The 26014-nt window shown below is 34.0% G+C and overlaps 1 protein-coding gene across 25 annotated transcripts in view; it reads left to right on the top strand.

The window, feature by feature from the left end:
• VWA5A (von Willebrand factor A domain containing 5A) overlaps positions 1–26014 on the top strand; it is a 62989-nt gene that overhangs the window by 33485 nt on the left and 3490 nt on the right. For 14 of the 25 annotated variants that reach the window (XM_051985892.1, XM_051985880.1, XM_051985879.1 and 11 more), the window contains exons 4-15: positions 172–394; positions 559–734; positions 1041–1155; positions 2381–2547; positions 2819–2907; positions 3126–3270; positions 3757–3836; positions 4104–4218; positions 4902–5066; positions 5497–5597; positions 6316–6566; positions 7111–7239. In XM_051985892.1, the coding sequence (XP_051841852.1) occupies positions 172–394; positions 559–734; positions 1041–1155; positions 2381–2547; positions 2819–2907; positions 3126–3270; positions 3757–3836; positions 4104–4218; positions 4902–5066; positions 5497–5597; positions 6316–6566; positions 7111–7239 (1756 nt within the window). The remainder of the gene's footprint in view (positions 1–171; positions 395–558; positions 735–1040; positions 1156–2380; positions 2548–2818; positions 2908–3125; positions 3271–3756; positions 3837–4103; positions 4219–4901; positions 5067–5496; positions 5598–6315; positions 6567–7110; positions 7240–26014) is intronic. The other 11 variants (XM_051985900.1, XM_051985894.1, XM_051985878.1 and 8 more) reach the window with 5 other exon arrangements.

Below are 26014 nucleotides of genomic sequence, written 5' to 3' on the forward strand. Positions count from 1 at the left end.
GAAGTCAACTTGAGTGATTCTTGCTTCTACCCTCAACTTTGTGATTTTTTTCTTTCTGACTGCCTTACCCCTTTCATTATTTCTCCTTCTGGCTTTCTCTCCAAAACTATTTTTTCCTCTTTTATTTGTTCCTAGGACTTCCTCATTCCTGGTTTTTCTCTTGCCCCTCAGGCCCAGGAGAATTATGAGAATGCTATCTCCCAAGGTCAGGAAGCCTTCCTTCTGGAGCAGGATAGCAGCTCTGGTGACATCTTTAGCTGCAGTATAGGAAATTTGCCCCCTGATCAAAAGGCTGCTGTTACTTTGAGCTATGTTCAAGAGCTATCGTTGGAGGCAGATGGGGCTGTTCGCTTTGTCCTGCCAGCTGTCTTGAATCCACGCTATCTCTTACAAGGTGAAGAACCCTGGCCTCCTCTGGTAACAAGGGGTTGGCAGATTGGGGATGGAAGAACACTGGGGGCATCTGGTTTTACCTGGATCCTGTGGCCTAGGTAAGAAAAGGGACCTTAATTCCTGTTACAATCACCGCTTACTAAAATATTTGATGACTTATTGCAGAGTCAGCTGAGGCAGACAATATCACCTCTCAAATTCCCCGACTTCCTGGCAAGGAGCTGCCCTACACATTTACCGTCAGTGTCAATGTCTGCTCTCCCCATGGCATTGAGAAAGTCCAGTCCAACTGTCCTCTGAGTCCTCTGCGGTACCTGGAAGATGACAAGACAGTTGCCCAGGTAAGTGGATAGGCAATACCATTGCCTTGGTGCCTCTGCCCACTTCCAAACCTGAATCCTTCCCTTTTGTTTGTAGTTACTGTCCATTGTCCTGAACTTTACCCACAAGATGGACATATTGTACCCTTTCCCCTTCTGTTAGATCTAAATCTTTTTTTTTTTTTCATACCAACTCCATCTCAGAGTGTCATTCAACAATGGGAAGGTAACTCTCCAGCCCCTTGCTCTCATCTGGAAACCCAGAAAAAACTCTTGGAATTTCCTTCTTTTCCCATCATTGTTCTTCTCTGGCCCATACTCATTCAGGTTTCCTTGGCTGAAGGGCATAAGTTTGATCGGGATGTTGAGATTCTGGTTTACTACAGAGAGGTGAACACACCCAGTGTCTCTGTGGAGCTGGGCCAGGCTGATGCTAAACCAGGTGAGCCAATCTCAGGAGGTTGTTACCTTGCTGAGGATATGCCTCCCAGGCATGCTGACATTTGTCCTGTGTCTTACTTTCTGTTACTCTTCTTCTTGTGAAATAAAGATTTCAGAGAAATATTGAAATAGGATGGTTGTAACTATGGGATGTGGTGGTGCTCTCAGGAATGCAAAGAAGGAGATTCATTAGCTTACTAAAAGAGAAAATTTAGTATAATAAAAATTATACTAAATGTAGAAATGCTAAGGCTTAAAGAACAGAGAGACTGTTCTGATTGTTGAATATTATTGTCTGGTCCTTTGACTTAATATAAAATCATAATGTGAATACAATCACAAACTCAGGATCCCAGAATTGTAAGACCAGATGCTATTATCTAATGCAGGATTTTTTTATAGAAGGTGTTGTCTAACTATAACTTCCCTGTTGTATGCTTATATGGTTTGTTTTGTTGTTAGGATCTTACATTTTATCCACATTTTATTTAAGATGAGTACATTGGGCACACAGTTGGGAGCTGATCATTCATAGGATTTACACGTAGGGAGTAAGCAGTTAGGAATGCCTATCACTATTATCATGGCCTGTATAACTATTTTGTGTAGCAATAACATAAGCTTTGAATATCTTCTTCAAATTCAAGAATTGTATGTCATTTCTCTGATCTATCATTCTATGTCTTTCCTGTCCTATTTGCCAAGGTTTTTCAGAGATCACTGACCCAGCTGTTCAGCTATTTTTCTTTAAATATCTAGTATTTATTACTGAATCTCAGCACTAGAAAGACTCATGGAGGCCATCAGTAACAAGTTATTCATGATCCCTTGACAGCAAACAACTCCAACAAATAGTTATCCACAGAAGGGACAATCACACTATTTCCTAGGGTACCTGTTCTACTTGACAGTTTTAAAAGGAATTTTATTTCTTTATATTGACCTGACTCCTCAGAAAGTATTATCCATTCATTGAGTCTTAAATTGTGGGTTGTGATCCTTTATGGGATTGCATAACTGAATGTGGGGATTGCAAAACTATGATTTATTATTAATATATATTTGATTATATATGTATTTTATATAGCTGTATACCCAGGGTCACATAGAAATTTCTCAGGTGAAAATGACTCACTAGTAGAAAAAGTTTAAGACTGTCTTCTGCAGTCAGGCAGATTTGTAAATTTCAATTCCAAATGACCGCCTTTATTTTTACCACTGGGTAGGTTCCCTGATGGGAGATCCAGCTGTGATGGTGAGTTTCTATCCTAGCATCCCTGAGTCTCAGGGCGAGAGCACTGGTGAATTTATCTTCCTCATGGACCGCTCAGGGAGCATGTCCTGTCCAATGCATAATCAAGGAGGTGTCCAGTCGCGCATAGAGAGTGCAAAGGTACCAGATTCTTTTTCCTTTTATACTCGTTTTAGATATACTTTTTTCAGGAGTAAAAATGAAATTTATAGGATTAAACTAATCTTAAATTACTTAATTAAATTACTACTATTTCCTTTTGGTGGGCTAAATGTGAATGTGACTAAGGGTCATTTCACTGGGATAGAAATCCTGGAAGGGAGGGAGAACAGGTGAAACTGAAATATCATAAAGGTGAAAATTGTCAAACTATTTAAAAAAAAAAATCTTCTCTACCTTTTTTCTCACTCAGGAAACTCTGGTCCTGCTGCTGAAGAGTTTACCCCTTGGCTGTTTTTTTAATATCTATGGATTTGGATCATCCTTTGACTCATTCTTTCCGTGAGTCTAGCTAGAGTCACAGAGGTCAGGAAGAGGATGGAGATTAAATAGGACAGTTTTAAGGGAGATATTATAAACAATATAATCCCAGAATTTGTGAAGAGGTAGTATAAAATCTGTCTTTGGAGCTTTGGGGACCATAAGAATTGGACAATAGGTTTAAATTTCTAACATTGTTAGAAAATGTCTCTCATGGAACTCTTATGTATGTATCTCAGAGAGAGTGTGGTATACACACAGCAGTCTATGGAGGAAGCCATGAAGAGAGTAAAAGCTCTTGATGCTGACCTGGGAGGAACTGAAATCTTAGAGCCACTGAAGGACATTTATAGAAAATCCTGCAGGCCAGGCCACCCTCGGCAGGTAAGGAACTTAGACTGGGAGCAAGGAAGACACAAATTTTGTTGATATGTCCTCAGCACTTAATTCTGTCTGAAGTCAGGAGTGATCTGGTTTTCTGGGGCAATTGGGGTTACATGATTTGCCCAGAATCACATACTAATAAGTACCTGATGTTAGATTTGAACTTCTTCAAAAGACTCCAGGACTTGTACTATGTAACTGCCTCATTTTAAATCAATAGTAACAACACACTGGAGAGGTTTAATAGTTTCCCTTCCCAGAAGGTGAGTCTCATCCTTTGCACTTGGTGCTACAATAATAGTTAAAACTTTATATTATGATATATTGATCTAATTATGATTTATGTCATTGCGATATAAATGTGAAATTATATATATGATATATAAATGATAATGATATTGTTAATATTAGTATACGATGGGAGATTCTGGGCTGAGCAACCTGCAGTGGCTTTAGTAGAGTCTAACTTCTTGTTTCCCTCTGCAGCTCTTTGTGTTCACAGATGGAGAAGTATGTGATACATGGAAGGTCATTGCTGAAGTTCAGCAAAACAACCAGAATCACAGGTTTGATTTTTGGGATTTAGCCTTTGACAAATACTTATCATTTCTGTGTTCCTCAGTTTCTTCTATAAAATGAAAGATTGGGGCCAAAGAGCCTCTGAGGTTCTTTCTTATTTGCCGACTATGATTCTATGATGATGAACTGCCTGGGTATCTAAAAAAATGACTCTAATCCCTCCTAAGACACTTACCCTTTAATTCCCCACTAAGTAGGAGTCAGGAACTTTTCCCCAAGACTTCCTTTGGCCACCTGCTGTCTTCTCATTGCAGATGTTTCTCTTTTGGAATTGGAGAAGGGGCTTCCACCAGCCTTATTAAAGGCATTGCTCGAGCAGCTGGAGGTACTGCAGAATTCATCACAGGCAAGGACAGAATGCAGCCCAAGGTAGCATGATTATTTTATTTTTTTCCTTCAAAAGCACTTATTTCAGACTGAGGCACCACAATAGCTACCAGAGCACGGATATGTCCTTATCCCCATGTTCTGGGCTGTAGCTCTTTTTGTGTATTTAGGTGCTTGGAAAATGTGCCTGGGACGGGTGAAATGGAACTTTTTCCCTTTCTGGGCCTTGGGACTTTATAGATGTAGATCTGAGAGCTCTGGAGTGTGGAGCAGGGTTGACTTCATTTTGTGTATTGAAAGGGATCAAAGATATTCCCTGGAAAAATCTCTGGTCATGACAGATGAATGCTTAAGGGAAATAAACATGAAGGGATTGAAACGTATAAAGACCAGTGTAAAGACCTCAGAGACCAGGACCTTTCCCTGCTTTCCTGGAGGTTCTGCTTCTGCCACTTAGACTTACCATTGTTTTCAACTGTAAAAATCCCACTATCCTAGTATCCCTTGAAATGACAAAAAAGAACTGTGGAAAACAAAGAAAGAGCGATGATGTATTCAGTTGTTTGGAAGACTGAAGCCTGATTTCTCACCTGACTATGGAGGAGGAAATATCTTTTCAAGCCTTAATTATTTTCTCCCTTCAAGACCCATCCCTTCTTCTAAACCCTTCTTTTCTAGAAGTCCCTTCTATTTCCATCTCTGCAGCTTTCACACTGTTCCCTCAGGCCCTCCGGTCTCTAAAGCGGGCCCTGCAGCCGGTGGTCCAGGATGTCTCCCTGACCTGGACTCTCCCCCCTGGGCTGGAGACTACGTTACTCTCTCTGGCTCCTGCTGTCATCTTCCAGGGTCAGAGGTTAATTGTCTATGCCCAGTTGAAAGGGACAAATGCAGTAAGTCTTCATTCTACTTTTGGATTCCATGGGTATAGCAGCCAATGTTTAAACATTATTTTAGGCTTTTTTTTTTTTTTTGTTAGTGGGTGGGTTTATGGTTTATCTAGAAATTAGCATGTATAAGGGATGAACAGATGTTTTAATTTCTTTTCCCTTGTGGGGTACCTGGTTCCAAATTTTTTTTTTTTTTTTTGCCTGAACATTACTCCATTCTGATTTAGCATGGTACATGGGACAGAGTAATGGCTATGGACATGGGTTTAAATCTCATCTCAGATGCTTATGACTTATGATCTAGAACTTGATCTCCTTTGGCCTCTTAGATCACTGCAAGTTCTTGAATTAATATCTATGCTTGTGTTTTAGACCTAGACACTTCCTTTAATGGGCTATCTACTACCTGACCTTTCTACTTAAACTATTTTAGTCCAAAGAGGCAGCAGGTGAGGTATGTCTTCAATACAAGATCCAAAGTGAAGGCTTCAGGAACACAGTGCCATTCTCCCTGAATCTCAAAGCAGATGACAAGTAAGAATCCTTGGTGATTTCTGCCTCTTTTTTTTTTTTTTTTTTTTTTTTACTGTTTATTCGTTTTTTGTTTTTTTAATTTCAGAAGTAGCTTATTTTTCTCATTACATGTAAAGATACTTTCAACATTCATTTTTCATATGGTATCGAGTTGCAAAATTTTTTTCTCCTTCTCTTCTTTCATTTCCCCTTCCCTTAGACAGTGAGCAATCTGGTATAGATTATACATGTATAACCATTCTAAACATATTTCCATATTAGTCATGTTGTAAAAGAAAAGTCAGGACAAAAGGGAAAAACCATGAGAAAAAAAATGCAAACAAAAAAAGTGAAAATAGCATGCCTCAATCTGCTTTTATTCTCTATAGTTCTTTTTTATGTACAGATAACATTTCCTATCTCAAGTTCCAATTGTCTTAGATCATTATGTTGCTGAGAAAAGCTAAGTGTTTAATAGTTGATCGTTACATAATCTTTTTCTATGTACAGAGTGTTCCTGGTTCTGCTCACTTCCCTCAGTATCAATTCGTACAAGTCTTTCCAAGCATTTCTGATTACCTGCCTATTCCTGAGGCAGTAATCTCTTTAATTTCTCATTAATTTCCCTCATATTGACACATCCTTCTTTTCCCTATCTGTATTGGGAAGCCTTGGATTTGGGGGTTAGAACTGTCTTCCCAGGTCCTCATGGGTAGCATAGAAGATTGTCTCTTTTCAGACTTACCATTCACCGTTTGGCTGCCAAGTCCATGATCCAGACCCTTGATGGAAACTTAGAGGATGCTGCAAAAGACAAGAAAAAAGTGGTGGATATCAGCCTTCAGTCAGGAGTTGTCTCCTCTCACACTGCCTATATTGCTATCAATAAGGAGCTCAATCAACCCATTCAAGGGCCCCTGACTCGGAGAGACATTCCACTGAGTGCTTCTTACTGGGGGGCTCCAGTCTGCCACTCTTTATCTATGCCAGGTAAAGTGGATGTGAGCTCCTTGTCTCACTATTTAGGAAGAAAGAGGTTGGATCAATGTCTTTTTCATATCTGGAAATCCTGGGTGAAATTTTAAGTTTCTTTATTGGAGTAGCTTTCCTGCTGCCATATGAAAGGGGGAAGTGAAATCATCTCTTGGGTGGAAGAGGGATAGAAAATCATAGAGAAGAAAGAAATAAAAATGTGGAGAGGGGATAAATATTAAAGAAACACAAATCCTATAGACTAAGAAAGACATGCTTACTAAAATTATAGCCATTTTATTCCTGAATCCCTTAAAGTTATATAGATGGGTGCCAAAAATAGGTTTAGTTACCAAGAAAATCTTAGAAACTCATTTAACAGCTAGTGTGGGGACTACTTTTCACACCTAGTGACTGAGACTCCTGAGAAAGGATCTTATTGCTAAAGAGAAAGTATGTCAGGGATCATACATAGTTTTGAAGAATAGTTATCCTTCCTCTGGATTTCCTGTCTGACCCAAGGATACTGAAGCTGTTCTGATCTTAACTTCTGTTTTTCTAGTTTCAGAAGCATCTTTTTGGGCTACACCTTTATGTAGTACATCTCCCGTAGACTTCTGTTTTGTTATTGGTGACTGCGAAAATCACTTTCTCTGTGAAGTTGACTCTTCCACAGACATGCCTCCCAGAGGTAAGATTCCATTTGGTCTTCCTATAGGAGTTTCTAGATGGCTGCTTTCTCTTCAAAAAACAGAAAACTGCCATAATTGTACAAATCAGAGGGGCTTTCTTCTAAAATGGCTTCATCCCAAAGTAGGTCCCATCTCATGGTTTCAGAGGAGTCTGTCATAGAGGAAAGAGGGACTGGACTCTGCTTTGAGTCATTATACTTTTGAGTGTCTTTGAAGTTTTATCTCAGAAAAGTATCAGGCAAGTGAAAGGAGTTGATTTGTTTTCAAATTGCTCCTGTGGACCTTTCTTGCCTGCCTTGTTCTTTAGTCACTTACATAATTTATTCACAAAGATATACTCTTCCTGATAGCTAAGCATCATTTCTTTGTTTTCTCTTTTCTGCTCCAGTCTTCATCAAAAGTTTGACTCCCAGTAAAAGGAGAATAATCTTGTTTATGAATCCTTTAAGGCCCATCCTTTTCTTTCTTTTTTTTTTCTTTTAATAATAATAATGTAAATATATTTTAATTACATGTATAGATGGTTTTCAACATTATCTTAAGATTTTGAGTTCTAAATTTTTCAGTCCCTGCTCTGCCAGACAGGAAATGATTTGATACAGGTTCTACATGTCCAATCATGTTAAACATCTTTCTATCTTAGTCATGTTGTGAAAGTAGAATCAAAATGAAAAGGAAAAATGGGAAAGAAAAAAAATTTTAAAGTGAAAATACTATGCTTCAATCTGTATAAAGACTCCATAATTCTTTCTCTAGATATGGATGACATTTTTCATCACAAATCTTTTGGAATTTTCTTAAATTACTCTATTGCTGAGAAGAGCTAAGTACGTTATAGTTGATCATCACATAATGTTGCTTTCTACTTCTTTTACTTATTATCACTTCATATAAAGTTATTATATATTATATTAATATATATTAACACAATAATATTCCATTACATCCATTTGACTGCAGCATTTTCAGCTATTTTCCAAGTGATGAGTATCCCCATTTTTTTTTTTTATTAAAGCTTTTTAGTTTTTAAAACATATGCATGGACAATTCTTAAACATTAGTCCTTGCAAAATCTTGTGTTCCAGTCCCCCCACCCCCCTTCCCTTATACCCTTCCCTACATGGCAAGTAGTCCAATATATGTTAAACATAGTAGAAATATATATTTAATATATGCATACACATTTATACAATTATTGTGTCCCAAAAGAAAAATCAAATCAGACCAGTTTAAAAAAAAAAAAGCAAAATAAAATGCAAGGAAACAACAACAGAAAGAGTGAAAATGCTATGTTGAGAACTACACTCACTTCCCACAGTCCTCTTTCTGGTGTAGATGGCTCTCTTCATCACTAAACAATTTTAACAGGGCAGCCAGGTGGCACAGTAGATAGAGCACCAGCCCTGAAGTCAGGAAGACCTGAGTTCAAATCTGACCTCAGATACTTTACACTTCCTAGCTGTGTGACTCTGGGCAAGTCACTTAACCCCTATTGCCTCAGGAAAAGCAAGCAAAAAAAAAAAAAACCAATTTTAATTGGTTTGAATCATCTCATTCTTGAAGAGAGCCATATCCATCAGAATTGATCATCTTATAATCTTCTTGTTGCTATGTATGATGATCTCCGAGTTCTGCTCATTTCACTCAGCATCTGTTCATGTAAGTCTCTCCAGTCCTCTCTAAAATTATCCTCCTGATCATTTCTTATAGAACAATAATATTACATAACATTCATATACCATAACTTATTCATCCATTCTTCAACTGATGGGCATCCATTCAGTTTCCAGTTTCTTGCCAGTACAAAGAGGGCTGCCACAAATATTTTTTGCTCTTGTGGGTCCCTTTGTTTCCTTTAAGATGTCTTTGGGATATAAAGCCAGTAGTATCACTGTTGGGTCAAAGGATATGCACAGTTTGATAACTTTTTGAGTATAGTTCCAAATTACTCTCCAGAATGGTTGGATCCGTTCACAGTTCCATCAACAATGTATTAATGTTCCTTTTTCTCCACATCCCCTCCAGCATTCATCATTATCTTTTCCTGTCATCTTAGTGAAATCTGAGAGATGTGTAGTGGTATCTCAAAGTTGTCTTAATTTGTCTTTCTCTGATCAGTAATGATTTAGAATACCTTTTTATATAACTAAAAATAGTTTCAATTTCTTCATCTGAAAATTGTCTGTTGATATCCTTTGACCATTTGTTGACTGGAGAATGGCTTGTATTCTAATAAATTTGAGTTAATTCTTTATATATTTTAGAAATGAGGCCTTTATCAGAACCTTTGAATGTAAAAACTGTTTTCCCACTTTATTGCTTCCCTTCCAATCTTGTCTGCATTAGTTTTGTTTGTACAAAAACTTTCAAACTTAATATAATCAAAATTATCTGTTTTGTGATCAACAATGATCTCTAGTTCCTCTTTGATCACTAATTCCTTCCTCCTCCACAGATCTGAGAGGTAAACTACTTTATGCTCTTCTAATTTGTTTATAATGTCATTCTTAATGTCTAGATCATGAAACATTTTGATCTTGTCTTGCTATAAAGTATTAGGTGTGGGTTAGTGCCTCGTTTCTGCCATTCTACTTGCCAATTTTTCTAGCAATTTTTGTCAGATAGTGAATTCTTGTTCCAAAAGTTGGGGTCTTTGGGTTTGTCAAAACACAAGATTATTATAGTTATTAACTGTTTTGTCCTGTAAACCTAAACCTATTCCACTGATTGACTACTCTGTTTCTTAGTCAGGACCAAATGGTTTTGATGACTACTGTTTTATATATAGTTTTAACTCTGATACAGCTTGGCTACCTTCATTTGCATTTTTTTTCATTAATTCCCTTGAAATTCTTGACCTTTTGTTCTTCCAGATGAATTCTGTCATTATTTTTCCTAGGTCAGTAAAATAGTTTCTTAGGAGTTTGACTGGTATTCCAGTAAATAAATAGATTAGTTGATATAGTATTGTAATTTTTATTATATTTATTATATTTCCTTGACCTAGTCAAGAGGACTTGATATTTTTCCAGTTGTTTAAATCTGACTTTATTTGTGTGGAAACTGTTTTGTAGTTTTGCTCATATAGTTCCTGACTTTCCCTTGGCAGATAGATTCCCAAATATTAGTTATGAAGCAATTTTGTTTTTGCTTAATAAGAGATCAGGATATCTACCCCTGCTTTTTTTATTTCACCTGAAGCATAATTGATTTTGCTGCAGCCTTTTACCTTTACTCTGTATGTATCACTGTATGTATCCTTTTCCCCTTTCCCTCCTCCCCTATATTTTACTTATGAGTACCACTTGCATCAAGCAGCCTTCACCCTTTAGTGCCCTCCCCCTTTCTTATATCTTTCCCCTACTATTTCTGTTTTTCCCTTCTATTAGCTTACTCCTTCCCTTTTCTCCTTTCCCCTCCCAGTTTCCTATAAGGTGAGAGAAGTTTCTCTGTGAAACCAAATATTGTCTAATGTTCTCTTTTTGAGCCAAATCTGTTAAGAGTAAGATTCACACAATGTTCATCTACCTCACTTCTTTCCCTCAGTTATAATACATTTTATTTGCTTCTTTGTGAGATGTAATTTCCCTCATTTTACCTCCGCTTTCCCCTTTTTCTGGCACAATCCCTTTTCCACCTCTAGTTTTTATATTATAACAGTAAAATCATATTATATATGTACTCTCTATGTATACCCATAACAGAGATATAGTTCTCAAGCGTTTTTTCTTTTTACCTTTTTTTGCTTCTCTTGAGTTTTGTATTTGGAGGTCAGATTTTTTGTTCAGCTCTGGTCTTTTCATCATCTATAATGGAATTCACCTGTTTTGTTGAATGTCCATTTTTTTCCTTGAAAGAAAATGTTTAGTTTAGTGGGGTAGTTTATTCTTGGCTACATTTCCAGGTCCTTTGACTTTCGGAATATCAGATTCTAGGCCCATTGATCCTTAAAGATGGACGCTGCTAGATCCTGGGTAATCTTTATTGTAGTTCCTCAATATTTGAATTGTTTCTTTCTAGCTGCTTGCAATATTTTTTCCTTGTTCCAATAGTTCTGAAATTTAGCCACAATATTCCTTGAAGTTTTAATTTGGGGGTCTTTTTCAGGAAGTGTTTGGTGAATTCTTTCAGTGGCTCTTTTACCTTCTGATTGTAAAACATCAGGGCAGCTCTCTTTGATGATTTCCTGAAAAATAATGTGTAGGCTCTTTTTTTCATCATGATTTTTAGGAAGTCCAATAATTCTTAGATTGTCTCTCCTAGATCTATTGTCCAGGTCTGTTGTTTTTCCAAGTAGGTATTTTACATTATCTTCTATTTTTTCTTTTTTGATTTTGCTTGATTGATTCTTGATGTCTCATTGAGTCAATCATTTCCATTTGTTCAGTTCTGATTTCTAGTGAATTATTTTTTTCAGTTACCTTTTTTAGTTCTTTTTCTATTTCCCCAGTTGAATTTTTAAATGAGTTGTTTTATTCTGTGGATTTTTTTTTCTATTTCATAAATTCTGTTTTTTAAGGAGTTATTCTCTTTTTCCATTTCACAAATTCTGTTTTTCAGGGAGTTGTTTTCTTTTTCCATTTTGTCAAATCTGCTTTTAAGAAGTTATATATTTGTTCTATTTCTATTTTGTAATGAATTTTCTTCAGGTAATTTTTGTGTTTCCTTTGCCAAACCCTCTTGCAAAGTTCTCATTTCCTTTCCCCATTTTTGTTCTAGCTCTCTTTTAAGATCCTTTTTTATTTCTTCTAGGAGAGCCTTTTGTAATGGGGGACCAATTTATATCTCCCTTTGGGGCTTTATCTGGAGACAGTTTGCTTTTAGTCTCCTCAGGGTTTGAAGTCTGTTTTTCTCTTTCACCATAAAAACTATCTATGGTCAGAGTTCTTTTTGCTTTTTTATTCATTTTTTAAAGAAAATTGAGATCTGCTTTTAGGGCAAGAGGGATTGTCTAAGCTTCCTCTACAAGCTTCCTCTACACTAACTGCACTGAGTTAGTGGAGTGTCCAGGTCCCATGAGATTCTGGTGTTTTGTGGTTCATTGTTTACCTTTTGTGTTTGGGTTGGATGTTTTATAACTTCTCTGCTGATCTACTGGCTTACAACCAGGGAAGAGTAGCCAATACTGCTATAGATTCCTTCCTGTAGATTCTTCAGGGTGTCCTAGATCTGCCTGCCTGAGTTGGCTTCTGTACTTGGCCTGCTTGTGCTTGGCCCGTCTCCTTAAGTGCCCAATTGAAACAGACCTTTCTGGTGGTCTTCAAAATTATCTTCTGCTGGTAATTTGTTATACTTCCAATATTTGTGGGTTCTGCCAGTCCAGAACTAATTCAGAGGCTGGATTTGGTATTTAGTTTGAGGGTCATGGGAGAAAGTCAGAAAGAAATGTGTTTCCTCTCCATCATCTTGGTTCCACATCCCCAGTTCTTTGCCCCCATAGAATGCTATGAATATTTTTGTACATATAGGTTTTTCCCTCCCTTCCCCCCCAATTTTTTAATGATCTCTTTCAGATGTATACCTATTATTGGTATATAGTGAATCAAAAGATATGCACAGTGTCATAGTCCTTTGGTCATAGTTTCAAGTTGCTTTCCAGAATGGTTGGGATCAGTTCACAATTCCACCAACAGTGGATTGGTATCCCAGTTTTCCCAAACCTCTTTCAACGTTTATCATTTTATTTTTCTATCATATTAGCCAATATGATGGAAGTCAGATGGTATTTCAGTTTTTTTAATTTGTATTTTTCTAGTCAGTAGTGATTTAGAGCATTTTTTCATATGCGTATAGATAGCTTTAATTTCTCCATCTGAAAACTGCCTGTTTATATCCTTTGACCATTTACCAATTATGACTTGTGTTCTTATAAATTTGACATAGTTCTCTACATATTTGTGAAATAAGTCTTTTATCTGAAACACTGGCAATAAAAATTGTTTTTCTACTTTCTATTTCTCTTCTAATCTTGACTGTATTGGTGTTGTTTGTGCAAAAACTTAAAAAAAATTATTCATTTTGCATTTTATGGTATTCTGTATTTCTTGTCTGGTTATAAATTCCTCCCTTCTCCAAAGTTCTGACAGGTGAACTATTCCTTGTTCTCCTAATATGCATATGGCACCCTTTTTGTCTAAATCACATACTCATTTTGACTTTAGTAAGATAAAGTATTTTACTGTACAGTGTGAGATTTTGTTCTATGTCTAGTTTCTAGAACAATCATATTATAGAAAAACTGCTTTCCAGTTTTCCCAGCAGTTCTTATTAAAGAATGAATTCTTATCTCAGAAGCTTTGGATTTATCAAACAGTAGATGACTATAGTCATCTACTGCTATAAATTATGTGCCTAACCTATTCCACTGATTCACCATTCTATTTCTTAGCCATAGCTAATTGGCCTTGATGCTTGCTATTTTGTAATACACTTTTAGGTCTGGTATGGATAGTCCACCCGCCTTTGTATTTTTTTCATTAATTCCCTTGATATCCTTGACTTTTTGTCCTTCTAGATGAATTTCGTTACTATTTTTCTAGCTATACAAAATATTTTAATCTTTTGATAAATATGGCACCGAATACATAAATGAATTTAGGCAAAATTATAATTTTTTCATTATTTCAGTTTGGTCTGCCCATGAGCAACTGATATTTTTTCAATTATTTAGATTTGACTGTGTAAAAATTGTTTTATAATTGTATTCATATAGTTCCTAAGTTTGTCTTAGCAAATACTTTATATTATCTACAGTTATTTTAAATGGGATTTCTCTTTCTATTTATTTTTGCTGGACTATGTAAATAATTTATAGAAATACTGATGATTTATGTGGGTTTATTTTATTATATCCTGCAATTTTGCTAAAGTTGTTAATTTTTTTTAGTTGTTTCTCTAAGATTCTCTAAGTATACTATTATATCATCTGCAAAGAGTGATAGTTTTCTTTCCTCACTGCCTATTTGCCTAGATTTATCATATCTAATTTTCTAGAATTCTGTTCACCCCCTTAACTTCTTTCTTGTTTGTTTTGTGGTTAGATTTATCTAATTCTGAGAGAGGAGGGTCACCCATTAGTATGGTTTTGCTATTCATTTCTTTTTTTCTTTTAACTTCAGCTGAAGCATAATATATTCTGTTCCAGCCTTTTATCATTATTCCATGTGCGACTCTCTGCTTCAAAAATGTTTCTTGTTAAGGACATATTGTAGGATTTGGGTTTTTAATTCACCGTTTTCTGTTTCTGTTTTATGGGAGAGTTCACCCCATTCACATTCATAATTATGATTACTAACTGTGTATTTCCCTCCATTCCATTTTCCCCATTTATGCTTTTTTCCCCTCCATTAGAAACCTAGTGTTTGCTCAGTGGAATTGATACAATGCTTATTGGTTCACACATTAGAGCAAATCCTTACAAGGTGTTAAGTCACTAGTATTGATAGAAACAATGCTTGTGTTTGCACCTTTGAGAGTTCACACATTGGCTTACATATTGGAGTTCACAAGTTTGGAAAATTCACAACAATCCCACTCTCTTAGAGGAGGAGTCAACCTTTGGGTTCACACCTTTAAGAGATCATATATAAGAAGCTCTTAGAGCTTCAGTCAGTCAGTCAGTTCGGAAGATCGCCAAGAGTCAGAGTTGAGCTAGAAGCTGAGGCTGGCAGAGCTAGAAGCAAAGAATTAGCAACAAGAGTTCTCGGAACCAAGGAGGGAGAGAGGCCTCTAAGAAAGCTAACCGAGCCCAAGGAAAAAGATAAGGCTTGGAAGGAGAAAATAAACGTTTGGATTTTATCAGATGGCTGCATTTGAAGTGATTATTACTCTGAATTGAAACTAAGGCTGCCTCCAGAAAATCTTCCCAAGAAACCTGCCCACAGAGAACAATCATATTATAGAAAAAGAAGAACACCACACCCCTCCTTTCATCCTGTTCCTCCTTAATAGTGTTTTGCTTCTGACCATCACCTCCTTCAATCTCTCTTTCCTTCTATCAGCATTCTCTTTTTTCTTTCCTCTTTCCCTTCCTACTTCTGGCCTTCTTTCTATCATTCTATATATTCTTTTTCTTTTCCTTTCCTCCTTCTACTTCTTTATAGGATAAGATAAATTTCTATACCCAACTAAGTACATTTGTTGTTTCCTCTTTGAGCCAAATCTGATGAAAGTAAGATTTAAACAATGCTCACCTCTTCTTTTATTTTCCTCTATAATTTACTCTGTATTGCCTTCCCCTTTCCTCTTCTCCCAGTACAGTCATCACATTCAAATCAGCTTATACCCATACCCTCTGTTTATATATACTCCTTCCAACTGCCCTGATAGAGATACATTTCTCAAGAGTTACAAGTATTATTTTCACCTGTATGTATGTAAAAATTTTGTCTTCTTGAATAATGTTCTGTTTTTCTTTATTCTGTTTGCCTTTTAATGCTTCCCCAATTATAGGTAAGAACAGTTTTTAACATTTAAAAAAGTTTTGAATTCCAAAATTTATTCCTCCCTCCCTTCCTGCCGCATTGAAACAGGAAGAAACTTAAATAAATTATATCTATATACAATTATGGAAAACATTTCTATATTAGTCATTTTGTGTAAGAAAACTTGAAAGAAAAAAAAGAAAAATAATATGCTTTTGTCAGCATCAGTTCTTTTGTTGGAAGCAGACGGTATTTATCGTCATGAATCCATTTTAGCATTGTCTTAAGATAGTATAATTGATGTATATGCTCTTAATTTCTAATTCTATCATCTTTAAAAGAACTACTACAAAATTATTTTTTTGGTTGCATATTGTTTTTATCTCCTTGGAATGCGGACCAAATAGTAGTATTGGTTGATCAAATGATATGCATGGTTTTATAGGCTTTTGATCATAGCTTCAAATTGCTCTACAGAATGATTGACTCGCTATATAATTTCACCTAGAGTACATTATCATCTCAGTTTTCTCACATCTATTCCAACATTTGTCATTTTCCTTTTCTGCCATATTAGGCAATTTGATAGGTATGAAGTGGTAACTCAGAGGTGTCTCCATTCACATTTCTTTAATCAGTAGCAATGTAGAACATTTTTTTAATGGAAAATAAATTTTTTTATGTTAAAGTATATGTTAAATCTCATATATGTATACATATTTATACAGTTATCTTGCTGCATAAGGAAAATCAGATCTAGAAAGAAAGAAAGAAAAACAAAAATGCAAGCAAACAATAACAGAAAGAGTGGAAATGCTATGTTGTGGTTCACACTCATTTCCCATAGTTTTCTCTATGGGTGTAGCTGATTCTCTTCTTTACTGAACTTGGAACTAGAACATTTTCCCATATGATTATAGATAACTCTAATCAGTTTGTCTGGAAACTGCTCATATTCTTTTTACATTTATCAATTGAGGAATGTCTTAAATTCCTCTAAGTTTGACTTAGTTCTTTATATATCTATATATTTCTCATTTTGAGAAATCAGGCCTTTCTCAGAGAAACTTGATATGAAAAATTTCTCATCATTTTCTACTTTCCTTATGATTTTGGTTACATTGGTTTTGTTTGTATAATTTTTAAATATTATGTAATCAAAAATATTACATTTTGTAATGCTCTTTATATCTTATTTGATCCTAATTTTTTCTCATATACTTAAGTATGACAGACTATTCCTTGCTCTCTTACTTTGCTTATGATATCGCCTTTCTAAATCATGTACTCATTTTGATCCTATCTTGGCATACAGTATGAGATATTGGTTTGTAACTATGTTTCTGCCATTATGTTTTCTAGTTTTCCTAGCACATTTTGTTAAATTATGATTTTTTTTCTCAAAATTTAGATTATGAGGTTTATCAAACTTATTTTTTTGTATATCTTTTTTTAAAAAAAAATGTTTTTCTCCAGTTACATATTAAAAACATTTTTAAAATTATACTATAATATATTGTATACCTAATCTCCTCTATGAATTCAGTACTTTGTCAGTACCCTATTATTTTGATAATCAGTGCTTTATTAGCACAGTTTGAGATCTGACACAGCTAAAATATCTTTCTTCACTCATTACCTTGATATTTTTCACCTTTCATTCTTCCAGTTGAATTACATTTTTTCTAGCTTTGTAAAAAAAATATGTGGGGTGTGTGTGTGTGTGTTTGAATTGGTATATCATTGAATATGAATAGATTAATTTTAGTAGAATTGTCATTTTTAGCATATTGGCTCAACTTAACCATAAACAATTACCGTATATACTTGAGTATAAGCCAACCTGAATATAAGCCGAGGCCCCTAATTTTAACCCCAAAATCGCACTGTATACTACACAGCAGGGGGGCATTCAAAGGGATATTTACACATGTTTTATCTAGTGACTCGAGTATAAGCCTAGGAGGGGATTTTCTGCCCAAAAATTGGACAGAAAAACTCGGCTTATACTCGAGTATATACGGTAATAGTTTTTTCTGTTGTTTAGTTCCGACTTAATACAGTCAAATATGAAAAGTGTTTTGTAATTTTTTTCCTGCGTTTGTCTTGTTAGGGAAACTCCCTTCCTCTCCCCCCGCCCTCCCCATGCATGTCTACTTATGTTATTTTTCTTTAATTTGGCGTTTTTACTTTTCTCTAGTTTTATGTAAAAATAATTTTTGACATTTGTTTTTTAAAATTTTGATTTTCAAATTCTCTTCTTCCTTCCCCACCCACTTCACTGAGCAGACAATCAGTTTGGTAGAGGTTATGAAGATGGACTTTGTTGATAATATATAGAAATACTAGTGATTTATGTGGATTGATTTGGTATACTGCCACTTTATTAAAGTTTATTATTTCAACTAGTTTTTTAGTCAATTTCAAGGACTCTCTTAAGTATTTGAAAATATCATCTGCAAAGAGTGATTTTTTTTTTTTGGTCCTCGTTGCCTATTTAAGTCTTTCATTTTCTTTTTCTCTTATTGTTATAATCAACATTTCTAGTGTAGTATTGAATGATAATGGTGATAATAGGTATCCTTTCTTCATCTCTTTTGCTTGGAGAAGGCATCTAGGTTATTCCTATTACAGTTAGTATTTGCTGATGGTTTTGGATAAATATTACTTATCATTTTAAGAAAGGTTGAATTGTTATGCTTTCTAGTATTTTAAATAGGGAATTGGTGTTATATTTTGTCAAAGGCTGTTTTCTGCGTCTCTTGAGATCATTATATGATTTCTGTTGGGTTTTGTCATTGATGGAATGAGTTATGGTGATAGTTTTAGTTTATTGAACCAGTCCTGGTATATTTCTGATATAAATCCTCCCTATTCATAGTATATCATCTTCATGATATATTGCTGTAATCTCCTTATTGGTATTTTTATTTAAATTTGGTATTTGGTTTAAATTTTTGTACTAATATTCAATAGGGAAATTACAGTTTCTTTTTTCTCTCTTCCTGCTTTAGGTATCAACATTATAATTTGGTAGGGTTCCTTCAGCTATATTTCCTGAATAATTCATATAGTATTGAGATTAATTGTTCTTTCAAATATTTGGTAGAATTCATGTGTGAGTCTATCTGACCCTGAGGATTTTTCCTTAGGAAGTTCATTTATGGCTTGTTCAATTTCCTTTTTCTAAAATGGGATTATTTATGTGTTCTGTTTTCTTTTCTGTTAAATTGGGCAATTTATATTTTAGTAAATATTAATCCATTCCTTTTTTTTTTTTCTATTGGACCCTGTTATCCTTTTTTTTTTTTCTTTTTAAAAAAATATTATTATAGCTTTTTATTGACACAACATATGCATGGGTAATTTTTCAACATTGACCCATGCAAAAGCTTCTATTCCAATTTTTCCCTTCCTTCCTATTAGCACCTCCCCTCTCCCCCAGATGGCAGGTAGTCCCATACATGTTAAATATGTTAAAGTATATGTTAAATATAATATATGTATATATATTTATACAGTTATCTTGCTGCACAAGAAAAATCATATTTAGAAAGAAGATAAAAATAACCTGAAAAGAAAAACAAAAATGCAAGCAAACTATAATAAAAAGAGTGTAAATGCTATGATGTGGTCCACACTTATTTCTCAGTGTTCTTTCACTGGGTATAGCTGGTTTTGTTCATTACTGATCAATTGGAACTGATTTGGCTCCTCTCATTGTTGAAGAGAGCCGTGTCCATCAGAATTGATCCTTCTATAGTATTGATGTTGAAGCATATAATGATCTCCTGGTTCTGCTCATTTCACTCAGCATCAGTACATGTAAGTCTCTCCAACCCTCTCTGTATTCATCCTGCTGGTCATTTCTTATAGAATAATAATATTCCATAACATTCATGTACCACTTCTTTTTTCTTAATATTCATCCATTTCATTGAGATTGTCAGATTTATTGGCATATAATTGGACAAAATAACTCCATCTAATTGTTTTAATTTCTTTTACATTCAAATATTCCCCTTTCATTTTTGATACTGGTAGATTTTTTTGGTTTCTTTTTTTTTAAATTAAAATAACCCATGGTTTATAGACTTCATTATTTTCTTTATAAACCAGTTTCTAAATGTTTCTGTTAACTCAGTGGTATTCTTACTTTCAATTTTATTAGTTTCTCAACTTTCAGGATTTCCAATTTGGAGTTTGAGGATTTTGAATTTATTCTAGTTTTTTTTTTTTTTAATATTCATGCCCAATTCATTGATGTGTTCTATAAAATTTCTCCTAAGAACAGTTTTGTCCTGCATCCTATTTTAGTATGTCATCTCATTGTTGCTCCTTTAATTAAATTATTGTTTATTTCTATGATTTATGTTTTGACCCACTTTTCCTTTAGAGTTAGATTATTTAGTTGCCAATTAATTTTTAATCTCTTTTTCCACTACCTTTTATTGAATGTAATTTTTATTGCATTAGTATCTAAAAAGCTTATATTTTCTATTTATTCTTTTCTATATTTGGTTATGAGGTTTTTATGTTCTCATATGTGGTCATTTTTTTGTGTGGGCATCATGTACTAATGTGTAAAAGGTATAATCCTTTCTATTCTGTTTTCTCCAGAGAGCTATCATATCTAACTTTTTCAGAATTCTGTTTGCCTCCTTTACTTTTTTTCTGTTTATTTTGTGGTTTGATTAATCTAGTTCTGAGAGAAAGAAGTTGAGGTCCCCCACTACTATAATTTTATTATCTGTTTCTTCTTATAATTTGTTCAAGTTCTTTTTCAAAAATTTAGATGCCTTACTATTTGGTACATACATGTTTAGTACTGATATTACTTCATTGTGAAAGTTTATAAACTGTGGGTTGTGACCTCATATAACTGAATAGGTAAGTAACAAAATTATGATTAATTATAAGAATTTTTTTTTTTTTTTATTTGTGTGCCTATTTTGTATACCTGGAGTTGTTTAAAAACTATCTGGGTGAAAAAGGATTGTGAGTGGAAAAAAAGTTAAGAAGCCCTGATCTATGGTATCTTTCAGTACTCTAGTTTCCTCATCTCTAATTAAATAATTAGATCCTTTTCTATTTAAATTAGGTTTATTTTTGCTTTTGTTTTGTTTGAGATCATGATTACTATATCTATTTTTTTATTAGTAAAAAGACTTTAGTAAAGACTTTGTGTGTCTGTGAAATGTGTTTCATGTAAACAACATATTGTAAAAAAAAAATCTTTTTCTATTTAGTATTTTATTTTTCCCACACATATAAAAATGATTTTTCACATTCATTTTTTGATTTTTTTTTATTATAGTAAATTTATTTTTAATACCCATTGCTTTATGAATCATGTTGGGAGTGAAAAATCAGAGCAAAAGGGAAAAACCATGGGAGAGATTAAAAAAAAAAAACAGTAAAAATAAGTGTGTTGATTTGCATTCAGTATCCTTAGTTTTTCATATTCATTTAAAAAACTTTGAGTTCCAGATTCTCCACTTTCATCTTTTCTTGACAATGCAAGCAATTCAGTATTTGAATATACATTATACATTTGTAGTCATGCAAAATGTTTTCCATAATAAAATCATGTTGTGAAGAAAAACATAAACACCCCTTTACCTCTGAAGAGAAAAATAAAGAAAATAAGAAAGTATGATTTGAATTACATCCAGACACTATCAGTTCTTTCTCAGGATAGGTATAGCATTTTTTCATACTAACTCCTTCAGAGTTGAATTGGATCCTTGCATTTTTGAGAATAATTATGACATTCACAGCTGATGATCTTACAGTATTTTTGTTACTTTGTATATAGTACATTTCACTTTGTATCAGCTCATGGAAGTCTCTACAGATTTTTCTGAGAGCATGCTGCTTATTTCTTATAGATTTCATGATAAATATTCTTCACAATTCATTCAAGTATTCTCCAACTGATGGGCATTCCCTCTAATTCTAACTTTTTGCCCCCATTGTACATGTAATTCCTTTTCCTTTCTGTTTTTCAGCACCTTTGGGATATAGACCCAGTAGTGACTCTAGGTCAAAGGGTATGCATGGCTTTTTAGCATAGTTCCAAATTGCTCTACAAAATGGTTGAATCGGTTCATAATTCCACCATTCATGTATTAATGTCTTGTTTTTCTCACATTCCTTCCAATATTTGTCATTTTCTTTTTCTGTTCTATCAGTCAATCTAATAGATATGTGGTAGTCCTTCAGAATTGTTTTAATTTCACTTCTCAAATCAATAGTGAGTTAAAGAATTTTTAAAATATGGCTATAGATTCTGGCTATGATTATTGTCTCTGAAAACTTTTTATTTTTATAAATTTGATTCAGTTCTCAGGAAGAAATGAGATCTTTATCAGAGAAACTTGCATCATATTGTTTTTTCACAATTACTTTTGCTAACTATATTTACCATGTTTCTTCTCTTTCATTTTGTCCCTCCTCAAAAGTGTTTTGCTTCTGACTACCATTTCCCTCAATTTTTACAACTCCCCTCTTTCTCTCCCATAGGGAAGATAGATCTCTATACCCAGTTTCTGTACCAAGTGAGTGTGTATCTTATTTTTTCTTTGAGCCAATTCTGAGCTTCACTCACCTCTGTCCTTTTCGTCTCCAATATAAGAGGTTTTTCTTGCCTGTTTTATGTATGCTAATTTGCCCCACTCTAACTCTTCCTTTCCTTTTCTCCCAGAACATTCCTCTCTCACCCCTTAATTTGAATTTTTTAGCTATTTTGATTTCACATTCACCTAACATCTGTGCTGTCTATATATACTTCTAAATGCTCTAGTAATGAGAAAGTTTGTGTGAGTTTCAAGTATTATTTTCCCATGTACATAAACAGTTTAGCTTTATTAAGTCTCTTATTATTTCCCTTTCCTAATTTTCTGTTGCTCTAGAGTCTTGGAAAGAAACAAATTTAAAAAATTTTTGGTCTTTTAATTAGGAAGTCTTGAAAGTTCTCTATAACATTTAATATCCTTTTTTTCTCCCATTTAATACTCATTTTTGTTGGGTAGATGGTTCTTGATTATAATCCTAACTGTTTTGCTTTGTCACCACAATATTTTAATTGTCTCTTTTTGTCTACTTGTAGTATTTTCTCCTTGACCTAGGACATTTGGAATTTGGCTATCACATTCTGTAATATTCTTCTCTAAAATGTAATATTCTCTTGTTGGGGTTTTCTTAGTGTCTCTGGAGGCAGCCTTTGTTTCAGTTCAGTAATCGCCACATGAATTGCCAGGGGTTAAAGTCCAAATCCTTTATTGCCTCTTTCCAAGTCTTGTCTCCTTTCTTGTGGTCCGGTTAGCTTTCTTAGAGGCCTATTTCTCTTCTTCCGAGAGCTTAAGCTCCTGCTGCCAATCCTTTGTCTTCTCTGCTTCTGAATCTCCCCGACTTCCAAGGGTTTGTGCTTCAGCTTCCAGCCACAACAAAGGTGGAAGATGGAATGAATCTGCCTCAGCCTCCAACAGCTTCTAGTGCGCTTGTCCTTTCTGGTCCTGAGAGCTTCTTGCTCATATGCCCCACATTGAGTATACAACAATCATTATATCACTAGAAAACCATTATTTGTTGTAGGATTAAATCTTTGCTAAACTAGATATAACCATTGTCTCCTCAATTCCACTTAGTACCTTGTTTCAAGTTTTGGCCCATAACATTTACTTGTAGGAGTAAATCAATCATACTGAACCATGCTAAATTAGTAACTATTTTCTCTATCAATTCCACTGACTTATTATTTTAAATTATTTTTAATACTATTTTAAAATTATATGTCAAGACATTTTTTAGTATTCATTTTAATAAGAGTTAGTACCTTAGTACCATGTAAGAATCCTTTATTTCAAGTTTAAAGTTCTGCCTATAATAACATTCCTTAGTGTTTTCATTTTGGGATTATTTCAGATAGTGATTAGTGGATTCTTTCCAATTCTGTTTTATCCTGTTTATAATAATTTGTTGAAATATGATGTCCAGGGGATTTTTTTAAATTATAATTTTCTGGTAATCCTGTAATTCTTAAATTATCTCTCTCAGATTAATTTCTTTTCCAATGAGAAATTTCACATTTTTAATTTTTATTCTTTTAGCTATGTTTTTTCATATCTTGATATTTCATGGAGTCATTAGCTTTCACATGCCCAGTTCTTATTTTTAAGCACTTATTTTCTTAAGTCATTTTTTGTACAATTTTTTTTTTCCATTTGGTCAATTAAATTTTTTGTTTTGTTTTCTTTTGTTTTTTGAAAGGAGCTATTTTCTTTGTGGAATTTTTGTATATAATTTTCCCCACTTTAAAAATTTATTTTACCAAGGTGTTGATTCTTCTTTTTAATCATTCTTTTGCATTACTGATTTATTTTCCCAATTTTGCTTCTCTTTCTCTAATTTGCATTTAAGAATCCATTTTAAATCTTATTAAAATGAACACTAAAAAATGTCTTGACATATAATTTAAAAATAGTATTAAAAATAATCATTAAGCAAAAAAAAAATCCATTTTTGAGTTCTTCCATTAATTCATTTTCGGCTTGTTACTAGTTTACATTTTTCTTTCCCTTCCCCAACTCCCATTTTATGTATTTATTTATTTAAAACTTCAATGCAAAAATAGTTTAAAAAATTAGAAAAAAAAAGAACTCATCTCCTTTAAAAAAAAATTATGTGCCTGGAAGAACATCAGGGGATGAATTCAAAATATGGGACAATAAATTTTTTGTTGTTTTTTGAAATTTCATTTCAAGGAAGCATTTCAAGGACTGTCTTTTTTTTTTGTTGTTGTTGCTTTCTTGTAGGTTTTCTTTTGTTCCCTGCCATGTCGTGTCTATTTTATTGTTTTTTTCCCCTCTCCTCCAACCTTCTCCCCCAAGCAGTTAAACATGGATATATTTCTGTATACATATATTTATATACACCCAAACATACATAGATACACAAATATATTGATATAATACACCTACACACATACATATCTCAGACATTTATATTTACATATCCATGAATACATTCATACATTTAAAATAACATTAATTTGACTTACAGATAATGTAGATTTTGTCTTGATTGAATTGTTTTTTAAGTTTGATTTTGAGATCAATGATTAATATTCCTACTTTTCTCCCCTAATAAATATTACTCCTGATCATTACTATTATGTTCATGTGTATTTCTTATTTCTTATCCCTGCAAACTCTTCTATTCTACTTCAGCTAGTTTGCATTTTTCTTTGATGTTTCATATGTAATTATTTTTTTAATTTTTTTTTAATTATAGCTTTTTATTGATAGAACATATGCATGGGTATTTTTCAACATTGTCCCTTGCACTCACTTCTGTTCCAACTTTTCTCTTCCTTCCCTCCACCCTTTACCCTAGATGGCAGGCAGTCTCATACATGTTAAACATGGTAAAGTATATCTTAAATACAATATATTTGTACAGATATGTACAATTCTTTTGTTGCACGAGAAAAATCGGATTCAAAAAGGTAAAAATAACCTGGGAAGAAAAACAAAAATGTAAGTAGTCCACATTTATTTCCCAGTGTTCTTTTTTTGGGTGTAGCTGATTGAGTGTAGCATCATTGATCAGTTGGAACTGAAATGGATCTTCTCATTGTCGAAGATATACACATCTATCAGAATATATCCTTATACAGTATTGTTGTTGCCGTGTTGTGCTAATTTCACTCAGCATCAGTTCATGCAAGTCTCTCCAAGCCTCTCTGTTTTCAGCCTGCTGGTCATTTCTTATATAACAATAATATTCCATAATGTTCATATACCACAATTTACCCAGCCATTCTCCAATTGATGGGCATCCACTCAGTTTCCAGTTTCTAGCCACTACAAAAAGGGCTGCCACAAATATTCTTGCACATTTAGGTCCCTTTCCCTTCTTTAAGATTTCTTCAGGTTATAAGCCCAGTAGTAGCACTGCTGGATTAAAGGGTATGCACAGTTGGATAACTTTTTGAGCGTAGTTCCAAATCACTCTCCAGAATGGCTGGATCTGTTCACAACTCCACCAACAATATATCAGTTTCCCAGTTTTCCCACATCCCCTCCAACATTTATCCTTATCTTTTTCTGTCATCTTAGTCAATCTGACAGGTGTGTAGTGGTATCTCAGAGTTGTCTTAATTTGCATTTCTCTGATTAATAGTGATTTGGAACACTCTTTCATTCATATGTAATTATTTTGACACTGTTGTTCTCATCTAAGTTTATACCTTGATTCGCCCTGTTACTATAGTAATATATAATCAGATTCTTCTTTTGCTCATTTTTTCTATCTATTTCATGACTTGGTAAAGTGGGAAATCATGTCA

This window comes from Antechinus flavipes, chromosome 3 (genome assembly GCF_016432865.1).
Source record: "Antechinus flavipes isolate AdamAnt ecotype Samford, QLD, Australia chromosome 3, AdamAnt_v2, whole genome shotgun sequence".
NCBI lineage: Eukaryota > Metazoa > Chordata > Mammalia > Dasyuromorphia > Dasyuridae > Antechinus > Antechinus flavipes.